The sequence below is a fragment of the Tamandua tetradactyla genome, chromosome 6, assembly GCF_023851605.1.
Source record: "Tamandua tetradactyla isolate mTamTet1 chromosome 6, mTamTet1.pri, whole genome shotgun sequence".
Taxonomy (NCBI): Eukaryota; Metazoa; Chordata; class Mammalia; order Pilosa; family Myrmecophagidae; genus Tamandua; species Tamandua tetradactyla.
Window position 1 is genome coordinate 62,380,481 of NC_135332.1, and position 12,318 is coordinate 62,392,798.

General features: G+C 44.4%; 1 protein-coding gene across 4 annotated transcripts in view; it reads right to left on the reverse strand.

Moving 5' to 3' along the window:
• The window catches only part of MYH10 (myosin heavy chain 10), a 176,560-nt gene that overhangs the window by 46,907 nt on the left and 117,335 nt on the right, over positions 1-12,318 (reverse strand). For 3 of the 4 annotated variants that reach the window (XM_077165944.1, XM_077165942.1, XM_077165943.1), the window contains exon 15: positions 12,176-12,290. In XM_077165944.1, the coding sequence (XP_077022059.1) occupies positions 12,176-12,290 (115 nt within the window). Of the gene's footprint in view, positions 1-7,727; positions 7,791-12,175; positions 12,291-12,318 lie in introns of all 4 variants that reach the window. The other variant, XM_077165945.1, reaches the window with a different exon arrangement.

Below are 12,318 nucleotides of genomic sequence, written 5' to 3' on the forward strand. Positions count from 1 at the left end.
GACTGGAAAAAAATATGAAACTATTAAACTTTCCCACCTGGAAAACCCCTGATACTCTTTCATATGCTAGGGACTCCTAAGTTAATTGGCCAACCCTGTGATCTTTAGGCTTGCTCTTATGAAGCTTATTTCTGTAGCAGAGAAGCTTAACCTACCTATAGGCATGCCTAAGAGTTACTTCTGGAAGACCTCTCTTGTTGCTCAGATGTGGCCCCCCTCTCTCTAAGCCCAACTCTGCAAGGAAAATCATTACCTTCCCCGCTATGTGGGACATGACATCTAGGGGTGAAAGTCTCCCTGGCAACGTGAGACATGATTCCCAGGGATGAGCCTGTCCTGGCACCGTGGGATCAACAATGCCTTCCTGATCAAAAGGGGGAAGAGAAATGTAACATAATAAGGTACTAGTGGCTAAGAGAGTTCAAATAAAGTTGGGAGGCTAATCTGGAGGCTACTCTTACACAAGCTTCAACTAGATAATGCTAATTACCATGGTTTGCCAAGCCCCAACCAACATCATCCCTGTTAACCTAAAGAACACCCAGGGCTCTATGTGCGATTCTACAAAAGTCTCATGCACTAAGTTTACTTTTCAGAAATCTAAAACCTTCAGATGGTTCTGAGGCACAATAAGTCCTGACACCCAGAGGTGCCAGTCTCTCCAAGAACATCAACCAGTTCTATCCCCCTATCCCATACTGTCAATACCCCTTTTCAACAAAAAATATCAGAATGGGCATAACCCAAATATCCCTAAAGACTGGGAGAAGGAGGAGTTATAACAAAGAAGACAAGATTTAACAAATGAGTGACACTAAATCATTATATTGGTATTTCCTTTTAGTCTCCAGTGTCTTGGAGTAGCTAGAAGGAAAAACCTGAAATTGTGGAACTGTACCCCATACCAAATTTTGAAATCTTTTCTATAACTACTTGTTAAAACGTACTTTGAAATTTATTGCCTTTATATAATATATATATGGTATATTTTGCAATTTAAAAAAAAAAAGGAAAAAAATAAAAAAGAATGAGTCAGTGGAAAGCAGACCAGTCAGTGTGAAGGGACAGGGGTAGGATGAAGTGAAAGAAGGCTGGTGCCGATGAAGCAGCAGGAATGAGGAGACAGCGTAAGGAGGAAGGGTGGGGGAAGAGATGAGGGGAGAAAGAGTCCCAAGTGGGATGGCACTGGGTTCTCATGGACCAACCTGGGGTGACGAGAAGGCACAGAAGGTGGAAGCTCACGCTGGCTGGACTGGGTAAGTGAAGGTAGGAAACGGACGGACAACCACTGCTGTGGTCCAGGCTCTAGGACAGATGGGGGGAGCTTGAACTAGTGAGATTACTGAGAAGACAGAGTCAAAACACGGTTTGATGTGGGAGAATCAACGTGCTTTTCAAGAATAACTCCCAGGATTTTGGCTTCAATGACAGAGTGGCCAGTAGAAGTGGGTTTTGTGGATGGGAAGACAGAATTTGAACTCTAAGTTTGGGATGCCTCCTGTGAGATACTGAAGTGGAGATGAGATGAAGTCGATGACTGAATATTCCAGTCTGTTGCTAAGAGAGAGCTGAACTAAACAGACAGTTTGGGAGTTGTTGACTCATGGACAGTACTTGAAGCTATGGGATTGGATGGGACCACCGAAAGGAAGAGAAAGAGATGAGGGCCTGGGACCAAGCCTCAAGGAGCTCAAGAGAGAAGGAGCTGGATAAGGAGGAGGAGAAGCGACCAGAAACAGGAGGGAGGTAGAATGGAAGAAGGGACGGAGGGTCCGCCTCCTCAAGCAGAGCACATTCTTTACCCCGCCCTTCTTCCTGGACCTCCTCCTGGATTTCCTATCCAAACACAACCCCTGGCAATGCAGGCCAGAACCAGGGGTCAGCTGGGCCCCCTGGCTCATGTCTCAGTGATCACCACACTGGCCAAGCTAAATTCCCAGATGCCATCACCTCCTCTCCACTGCCCTACTGTGGGCTCCTCCTTCCCACCTGGATTCTGCAATAACCTCCTCCCTTCCTCGGACCCTGCTCCCCCCACCCGAGCCTTTGATGCGTGCCTTCTGCCCCAGGGTGACGATGAGCAGCTCTCACTTTCCCCTCGGAAATGTCTCAGTTAGGATGATAAATTATAAGGTCATCCCATTTCTGGAAGATAAAACTAAGAAGTCATTTATCGCTATACTGACAACCTTTTGATTTCTCCCAATGTTAGTGGGTGGCCACTCATGCGCTCATGAACTGTGAGACCTGGGGCAGTCGCCAGTCCTCAGTTTCCTTCTCCGTGAGATGGAGCCAACATGACCTCCCTCTGGAGTCGAGGTGCCTGAAAAACGGGCTCAACAAACGTACCTGGTACACCACTTATCCACACACACGCCAATCATACAAAAAGTCGTGTTTTCTCAGACATAATAATGCCCTCCATCCTCTCCTTTTTGTCAGGAAGGCCCACCCCCCAGCCCCAGTCACCCCAGTAAACTCCTTTTAAATTTCCATTCCTTTGCTTCACTCTCTCAGGGAAGTCTTCCTAGGCTCTGGTTTCTTCCCTGTCCTAGGTCAAACCAGCCACTAAAGATTCCATGATAACCTTTCCACACTCCTGTGGTCTCGTCCCCACTGGACTGAGCTTTTGCGGCATCTGGCAGGCGCAGGGCCTCAGGGGCTGTTCCCATGGCTGCTAGCCCCTGCTTACCCTCAGCACAAAGGGTATGTACGGCCTCCCCACCTCCCAAGACCAGCCTGAGCACAGGACCAGGCACACGGCAGCCATGTAATAGTCATCCACTGAAAGAACACAGAATTTACCAGAAGAACAATCATGACCACCACGATGGAGAGGGCAACATGTTTACTCTGCAGGGATTCGGCTGTGTGGGGTTTTGAGGACCCTGGGCAGCAGGGGTGGTTGTGACACACGACTCTGCATCTGTGACTAATGCAGTCCCCGGCAGGGTTTTCTGGGTAATAAACAAAAAAATGTAATGACTCTGATCTTCAGGTTCAATTTTAGTAGGGTAAAGTTAAATTTCCTATTTTTTTTTAAATTAGTGCTTTAGACTTTCAGCTTCCTAAAAAAATTAGCACTTTTAGTTCTTTTAGCTATCATTCAAAAATTTAATTTTAAACTCAGGGTCAGGTTGCACTAATGAGCAAAACCGGTAGGTAAGAGAGAAATGCTTTGGGAAATTAATTAAATGATTTGGGCTACACTAATAATATACATGATTTTATTCGATAAAAATCAAAACACAGGAAAATCTCTAAGAGGGTATTTTCCTCTTAGAAACAGTTAAAGCAGGAAGCAGAGAAAGGCAAAAAAATGCAAAGACAAGACTCCAACAGTTCCGAGAAATGAGCAGTGCCACTCCTTCTAGGATCTGATGTGCTAAAAATGAAAGTGTCTTCAAGTCATGGTTTTGGCATACAGACTGGCTCTTTATCCTCTGGTTGTTACAAACAGCTTTTCTCCAAAGTGTTAGGAAAACCTTGTTAGGGTTGTCAGTAGGCATTTAAATTTATGATTCTGTTCCCTCCCCCACTCCCCCCAGCCTGAAAAGAATTCAAAGTATTTTATGCTAATAGCCAATTTATGAATCTATAAAATCTGATCAACTAATCTGAACAGTCAGAAATTAGTTGTGCTCCACAGACTGGAAATCTATAAGTTACAGAGAAAAGATCCAATTTTTAATCCTGATTTCATCTAGCCATTAACAGTTTTCAAATAAAGAATGATATCATCTAGTGTGAGAATGTTTACTTGGCTCTTGTTCTAGGGAACAATCGCAGGAGACAAAGGTCTACGAGGTTTTTATGGTTGTCAAATCTGCATATGGGCCAAAATACTAGTACTAGTCAATTTAATTCTGAAGTATTTAAGCCAGTTCTACTGAAACTCACTCTAGTTAATACAGCTAGAAACCGGAAGAAAGGGGAGAAACCTCACAGGTTAATTGTGACAGCCTTGCAAAAGGCCTCCAGCCGTACCCCCTGTGCCCAGCAGATGGCGGGCTCTCCATCAACACCCATTTAAACAAATCAAGACAGCTCTACCCTCACCTAGACAGAAATGCTAAGGGATAAAAAAATGACTTGGAAATGAATGTGTAGCTGCTATGAATTCCTAGAAACAATCTTAACTTCAGCTAGTCCATCTCCATGCTACCCCTATCACAGAGTAAAAAACAAGGACAATGGGTACATAACAGCTGGTAGAACCAAGCTGTTTAACTGTTTTGGAATATCTGGAAATTCTCAGAAAAATTCCAGGAAGTCCAGAGGGTGAAAGGAAGCATGTGATTTAAGAGGAAAAAGCATGTCCTTATCCCAAGCACTTGGCTGAATTTGAACACTGTGCCCTTCCCTGGCCCTCACCTACACGCTCCCATCCCTTCCAGGGGCCACCAGGAAGCCACTCCTGGGGGCTTCCGCTGAGCTCAGGCTCTTGTTCTCCTTCTTGGCAGGTCCCAATGATTCATGCTGGCCTTGGACAGCACAGCACAAATGCACATCGCCTGGTCTGTGGACTTACACTAAATAAAAATCTAAGAAATACACACCTGCTAGGTTTCTCAGTAGCACCAATGGTGCAGGAGTGACACCAGTGGCGGAGGTGGTCGTGGCCACCGCAAATCCAGATACCACGTTTGAATGGTTCCCACACACCAGGGACACACTCTCACTGCCTCATCTAAAGCACACAAGAACCCAAAGAGCTAAGTACCATTGTCTCCCTCATTCTCAGAAACTCAAGTGGCAGACACTGAAAGCTGCTCTGCCTTGAGCTCCCAGGCATTGGCATGGCTCATTTAAAAAAAAAAAAAAAAAAGTGAAGAAACAGAATACTTTGCAAGGACAACAACAACAACAACAAAAAATCTACTGAAAATGTTGACAATTTAACTAAGGATATAAATGGTGTCAGACCTAAACCAAGGGTTCTAAAACAGCACTTAAAATTGAGCTATGACCACTGGGTTATCATCTGTAAGGAGATCCAATGGTTACTTTCAACAGTCATGCTTTTTGATTTTAAGTGGAGCTACCCTTAATGACTTACTGGGAACCACAACGACGACGACGACAATGACAAGAACAAAACCATGGTTCAAAGTTTCTGTGGCTAGAACAACCTCATTTCTATGCTTCCCCTATACCATGGCAAGAAGGGACTTCAGTGGTTATGGGAGGGTGACTAGAGAGCACTGAGTCTCCAGCTAGGTGCTGCTGTCCCAGGGGCTGCCTCTAAGAAAGACTGAAAGTTTGGTGATGGGGTAGAATTTCTCTATCAACAATGAAATTCTCACATTTTCCTTTTTCTTCTAAATTTTTCAGCTGCAATCTGGCACTCACGGAGGTTCAAAGAACCTAAGTGGTACTACTCTGCAAAGGAAAATGCAGAGATAAGCTAAATAGCATTAAGGCAGTCTGTACATAACTCCCCCCCCGCCCAAACACATCTTGGATCGGGTCGACAGCCATCGACAGTCCCTGTTACCATAGGCTAATCTTCAGTGCAAAAGCCCTGACTGTAAACCGAGGTTACAATCCTTGCGTTCACCCTACTTGCATCTTCCCTGACTGGTTTATCTCACAGCTCTAGACTTTGAAAATATATTTGGAAGAAGACAGTCCTTTTGTGTATAACAGAAACTGGTATGAACTCTATTTTCTGTCTCTAGGAATCTGCTTCTCCTCCTGGTCCCTTCTCTTCTACCCTGGTCCTTTAATACTTCTGGAAACCAATGTTTATCCCAGCTGTTAGTTTTATTCTCAAAAACTGCATGCCCTTCATAATGCTATTTTCCCAACATTAATGTACCTGGCACAGCATGCAAATGAGCTTTGTGTTATCTCCTTTAGAGAGATGCTCATTACATATCAGCATGTCAAAGGCAATCAAAATCTGGATCCCTAAAAACTCCTTCATCCACTGTCTCCGGAGAAATCACAGAAAATGCTGAAGCCCTGACATTTTTAGACACTGCCCTTTCCTGAGACCTCCTTTGAATCCATATGTACACTGTGAGGCAACAGACATTCTGCTGTAGAATTAATGTACATCATTTCAAAGAGCAGATTATTTCACCATGAGGGATGGCTGGACCCCTAAGGAGAAGAAGAGATTGAGACCCCTGAGACTTGCTTCAGCTGAATGGCTCAAACAAGGGAGCCCTCACCAAGAAAGACGGCACCAGGGACATTTCCAGCGCTGAGGTGAGGGAGCTTGCTCCTGGACAGACTGACGTCACCTAAGACATCATCCAAAACACCTGCACAAGATGCTGCTGTACAGAAAAAGACCTCTTCTCTACACTCAAAAGACAGCAATCCCACGGGGAAGAGTATATGCTTTGCAAGAGGGAAAGGCAGGTGAGAGCGTTAAGACAAAGCTACTGCATCTGAAAACTGGGTGTACGATGCCACCTACCCAACCATTCCCTCACTCAGCAACTCATTCCTGCTGAGCCTGTTTGTGTCAGGTGCTGAGGAGACAGTGAGCAAAGGCAGGGACTGCCCTTCTCCCGAGCTCCTAAGAAATCAGAATTTCAAAAAAGTTGAGGGGAATTAATCTAAACAGGGCACCAGATAATCTATTTAGGGAGAAAGTCCAAAGGACCAAGTGCCAACCTTACAGAGCACGAGTCCCATGGAGACTATAAAATTTTTCTTTCTCCTTGATTTCTCCCCAAGCCCAAAGATGACTGTGTTTGAAGATACCTTCCTTTGGAGTTCTATGAAATCTTCATTCCAGCTCAGGCTTTCTCTGGCATATTTCTTCTTTTTTTTTTTTTTTCCTTAATCCTCATGCTGGCAACCTACTTTTGTAGTATGTGAGCTAGAATATGATGGCAGGAATCGTAACTTGGGATTAAAGTGGGCACATTCCTTTAAAACTATACTTTTGTGATGGATTTGGATCTTGGCATTTTCATGTTCCAAATCAAAATATGAATTTGACATTATCTTTGAAATCTGCTACCTGCCAATTTCACTGAACAGCTAGAAGGTTGGGTGACCTTCATTTTTAGGCTGAGCTTTTGGGGCCTACTAACCGTGGCTGGGCTAAGGATTTAGACCTCAGGGTCCAAACCCCCTGAGTTCAATGGGCAAATTCAAACAACACTTCCCTTTCTCTTAGCATGCCTTGTAGATAGTTTCAGTACCTTCAGTTCAAAAGAAAAGACCAAGTAGCTAGATATATACACAAATTCCAAACAAAAGGTACAATGATGAGACCCACATGCCTGAGATAAATTATGTAATTGTTTGTTCACAACATGTTAGTGTTAAAAGAAAAAAAATGCCTTGGAATTCCTTGGAGTTGAAAAATTTAAAGGTGACTCAAAGACAAAGGAAATATTTAGCAGATCAATTCCTAAATTCCTTTAGAGAACTGTGTATCAAAAAGGTATTCTCGGGAAAGGCAATGACGTACCTTCTGATGTGCAGTGCTGTAAGTGCTATGCATAAAGAAGCAGCAATGTGTAGGCAGTAGCGAGTGAATTGTTTATGCACTAAACAGTTACCCTGAAGAATAATAAAAGTGAGCATGAAATGAAAGGTTCATGCAGGCCTGTGAGCAAAACAAAACAGAAACCAGAGACCACCCCACCTCCCCACTCTACCCTGCCCTCCCCAGCCCCCCGGCCAGCACCCCACACGGCTTTCTTGTGGGCTTAAAGCCCTTCTCTTTTGGAAGACCTACAGGCTTTCCATACATTCACCTGGTGGCTCATGAAGACCAGAAACACTGTCATAGAAAGAAGCTCTCTGAATATTCTGAATCTCTAAAGCAGAGAAACAGCAAAAACAGAAGGACAGAAGAGCAAATACACAAACACTTCAGTTAGTGTGCAAGACATTCGACATCACAAAAGTAGTCCTGAGCAGATCCCATGCAAACATTACTGTTTAGATAGAGAATTTGCACATTTGGACAAGGTTCTTTATAAAACAAATTTAATCTGGCTCAAAAGAACACACCCCCAACTTCAGGTATGAGCAATATGGCGTATCAATGTTAAATGATTATCCCCATGTAAATGAAAGATGAAATCTAAGAATAACAAGTTACTATTTGAGTTATCTATCATAAAATTATCTTGCAATCAGCAAATTAGGACAAGACTGCAGTAAGAGCACTTTGATAAATTTAAGTGTAAGTAGCTATTATCATCAAAAATTCAAACTGCTGTGTAATTTTACTTCCAATATAGATTCTGTAAGACAATTTACTTCAAATATGAATTCCTGTAAGATAGGTTAACTATCATTAAGGAAGCCAAAATTCAAGTCTGTTACAGCAAAACGTGAAAATCTGCAACCAGATATACAGTTTTTTTTACATGGTTTTGCCAATTAAATTTAAAATAATTTCAAACTGTAAGTACATGATACTTATCGATCATACTGTAACTCATGAAAAATCCTAGGAGGCACATTTACATGAAAATGCAGTCTTTAGTTTTTGCTTTACATAAGCCTCAAAAAGTGGTAAGAAGTCCTTTGCAACTAGTAGAGATCCCCAAACAACATCTTTTAGCAAAAAGTATGGCACTATGAATCTCTAGGGCAGGGCTGCCACCAATAAATTGTATTTTCCTGGTTTGGCCTTGAGCAAACTCTAAACTCTTAGCACAATCTCTATTTTAACACAAACTGTTTTATATTCAAGATATTACATCTTCACAGGCAAACTACATTAAATTAATTGTCTACATGTCAGTGGCTTTTGCACTTAAGTGTATAAAAAGGGGAAAATAATTCCATGATTTTTAAGGGCTAATTTATTTCCTAGAGAGAAAGCTCCTCTTTTATCAAGGGATCTCTATATCCAGAGTGAGCAGTGAAGACTTTTCCACCTTAGAACCCTCTTCAAACTTCTGTGCCTGCACTGACGTCATGTATGAAACATACAGTCCTTGAGACTGGACAACAGGGGCTCAGTCTCCCTGCCTGCCTTCCGCTCTGAAGGTCAGCCCTCCTGACAGAGGGACCTGTGAGATCCTCTCTGGAGCTTCAACTGAGTCCCTGTCCAAGTAAGCAGAGGGACCGCAGTGTTTCCTGGTGTTAGCAACGTTATCAGGATGGCAAACACATAGGGCTGTTTTAGAGCAGAAGCCGGAAGAGTCAAATCAAACGCAGGGTGAACAGGATTTTTCGCAGTCTGTTTTGACAAAAGTGGGCATATACCCCCCCAAGCTGCATATCTTTAGAAAGCCAGGGGCTATAAACAGTGGAGTCTGAGGGTCAGTGTTGTGGACAGGGACAGATGGAAGGGCTCGTGCCAGGACTGAAGCTTGCAAGAATGTCCTCTAAGCACACATATAATGGACTAAATAACTTTTTGGTATCTAGTAAGTGGAAAGCACAGAAATTCAGTTAAGGAATCTGCTTACGTGCTTCTATTTGTAAGACATCTCATCTGAGATACAAAGCTGCCCAGCCCCCACCTCCACCCTTGCCTGCTGAGTCTTCCATTCCTAAAACTCTGAACCACTGCTGTTGAAGGCTTCTCTGATATCTGGGGATAGTGAAGTGTGAAGTGAGAGAAGAGTAGAAGAAGCCCAGGAATCTGGGAGCCAAGATGAAGATCCCTGTGTGTGCATACCCTGATTTCTCAATGGGATTACAGGCTCTTGAAGGGCAGGGATATGTCTTTCATTGATTTTAAATCCATCTCACAGATTATTACAGTGGTAAGCACATGATTAGACACAGAGCATTGAATGAAGGGGTCAAGTGCTCAAGATGTGTTTCTCACAACACTATTTTTAGTTAAGGAATGAACAAAACAAGGCAGTCGAAAAGCAGTAAGTCAGAACAAGTGTGTAAACCCAAGACCTAATTCCCTTTATCATACTCTCAGTACTCTCCAAATCCCTGCTTTTCTTCTCATTCAAAACGAAGTTAAGAGGAAACCAGTTTTTGAGCCATCAATGGCCAAACTCCCAACTCTTCTGCTCCCTTTTCTCAAGAGTTCCTTCCATCCCCCTGGCTGTCACCTCACATGCTAGCCCATGAACTCAACGCCCCCTTCTGGAGTCTCTCATGCTCATCCACTGGACAAACCACTGTCAGTTTTACTTCCTTGAGTTCAAACTAGGTGCCCACCCTAGCTCACAGACCTTCGGGGAGCTTCACACGATTTAGTTACCAATGTCCAAGTTAAGCTTGAGATGGGCAAACAGGGTTTCTTACAGTCTGGTCTCAACCTACAATCCCAGCCTCATTTCCTACCCCCATCCCCTTTGGCTGTACAGCCAGAAAGGCACGTCACATCACCCTTGGGGGACTCCTTGCTGGGTAATCCTGGGACCACGCTGGGGTCATTCTGCTGCCCAGACCACCCGTCCCCTCTACCCCCATCAGCTGCACTTACGGAAACACTCTCATTGCTCAGTGACGTCCTCAATCGTGCCTCTCACCCCCCCTAGGGCTGAGGGGTGATCACCAAGTAAATGCTTGTCAACTGGGGCTTAAAACACTGGCTGGGAGTCAGTAAGTGCCCACGAAGTGTGACTTTTATTCAATATCCTTCAAAGATACGAAAAATCACCTTATTTTTCATGATATTTTACTTGAGCACCTTAGGAAAAAAAAAAGGTCAACCCTTCCTTTGTTGTATGTCTGGCACCTCCAGAAACCTCTGGCCCTCAACAATCTGTCTATGTCCCTTACTCCCTTTCCTGCATTTGAGGAGCTTAAAAGAGACCTGGAAGGGACTGAGTACTGTGTTGACCCTGTAGCCTGCAGACTGCCCCAGACACTCTGAATTAATTCCTAAAGAAGGTAAACATCCGTCACTGACTACATAACCCATCTCCTCTTTTGTGACATGTGCTGCCTGCATTCACACTGCTGGTCTTTCTAGCACTGTTGTCTTCTGGCATCCAAAGCTCAGAATCTTTTCTGCAGCTTTTGTCCTGTGTCTATATCCCATTCTAATGTTTCCTAGCAATAATGGGGAGAGAGGACTTCATCTCTGAAGGACTGCAAACTCTACATGGGGCCTGTTCCTCTCTTGGAGTTCAGGAAGCATCACCAGTAGCAGGTATGTGGCAGGCAGCTGAAAGTTCGCATTTACAGGTTCAAAGATCAGAAGTTTCTGCTTCACCTGGTGGAACCTACCCTTTTTGCTTACCCCTCCCTTTCAATCTCAGGCACACAGTTTCTTCCTAGGACACCCACCTGTCTGTGTGCAGCACCCTCCAGCACCCTAACGTTTACTTGATCTCATGCATGTGGCCAGTCTGGGGAAGATTATCTTTTGGTGGTGACGTCTCCTCCGCTCATTTTCTCTGTGTTTTTTTTTTTTTTTAGGTCTCTCTCTTTTTGTCCCAATTGCCCTAACCCCCTTCTTTGGTGCTTTCTGTGTTTCTTCCCCTTTACCTCTGGAGAAGGCAGCCAGATTAGAAGGTCTAGAGATGCTACATTAAAAGCAGAAGTGAGCCAGGCCACCAAGACAGGCCTGAGGCCTGGGCAGAGGCAGCTCTAGGGCTGAGGGGCCTGCGTGGTCGATGACCATAAAGAATGTGACGGGACCAGGACGATATGGAGCAGGAGCGCTGAGCTCTACCGGAAGGTACTGGCTTCCACAATGCATGAAAACACAGACATTTTGTTTTTCTGCTACTAGTAAAGCCTGCTAGCCTAAAACAAAATCACTGGACTTTTCACTGGAGGTTGATGTAACCAAAAGAATGACAGAGTGATGGAAATAAAAGCAAATGATGTGTATGAGCGTACCTGAGAGTCACCAGCCACTCTGTATGAGTCCAGGGGGCCAGGTGTGGGGAAGGGGATGCAGCTGAACTGGGTATCTTCAATACTGGGGAAATGCACACGTACGGCCTTCTCAGGCTGTGTCCCGGCACCCTTAGACTCTAACTGCATGGGGGTAGGGTGGTCTGAGGCCTGCGTAGTTCTCTATGGCCTGGGCTCAGGACATTCCCACACTCCCTGTAGCATCTGACCCAGAAGGCAGACTATCTCGCTCTCCCATTTCTCTACCCAAGTATACTTAAAACGGATAAATTCCGATAAACCGGCAGCCCTGCTCTAGGGAAAAAAAGTTTTTAAGTAAAATATACACATACATAGGAACCATACGTAAACATTAATTGTAAAGGATTCCAGCCAAGCTGAGTTGCAAACATGAGCGCATTCTTACCATCCTTCCAGAGCTCGGCCACAAACCGGTCGGAGGACTGGTGCAGGAGGGTGGCCACGTTGTCGTTGAGGGGGTCCATGTTCTTCATGAGCCACTCGTCGGCCTTGTAGTCCACCTGCGCGCTCAGCCAGGCGGGCGGGAAG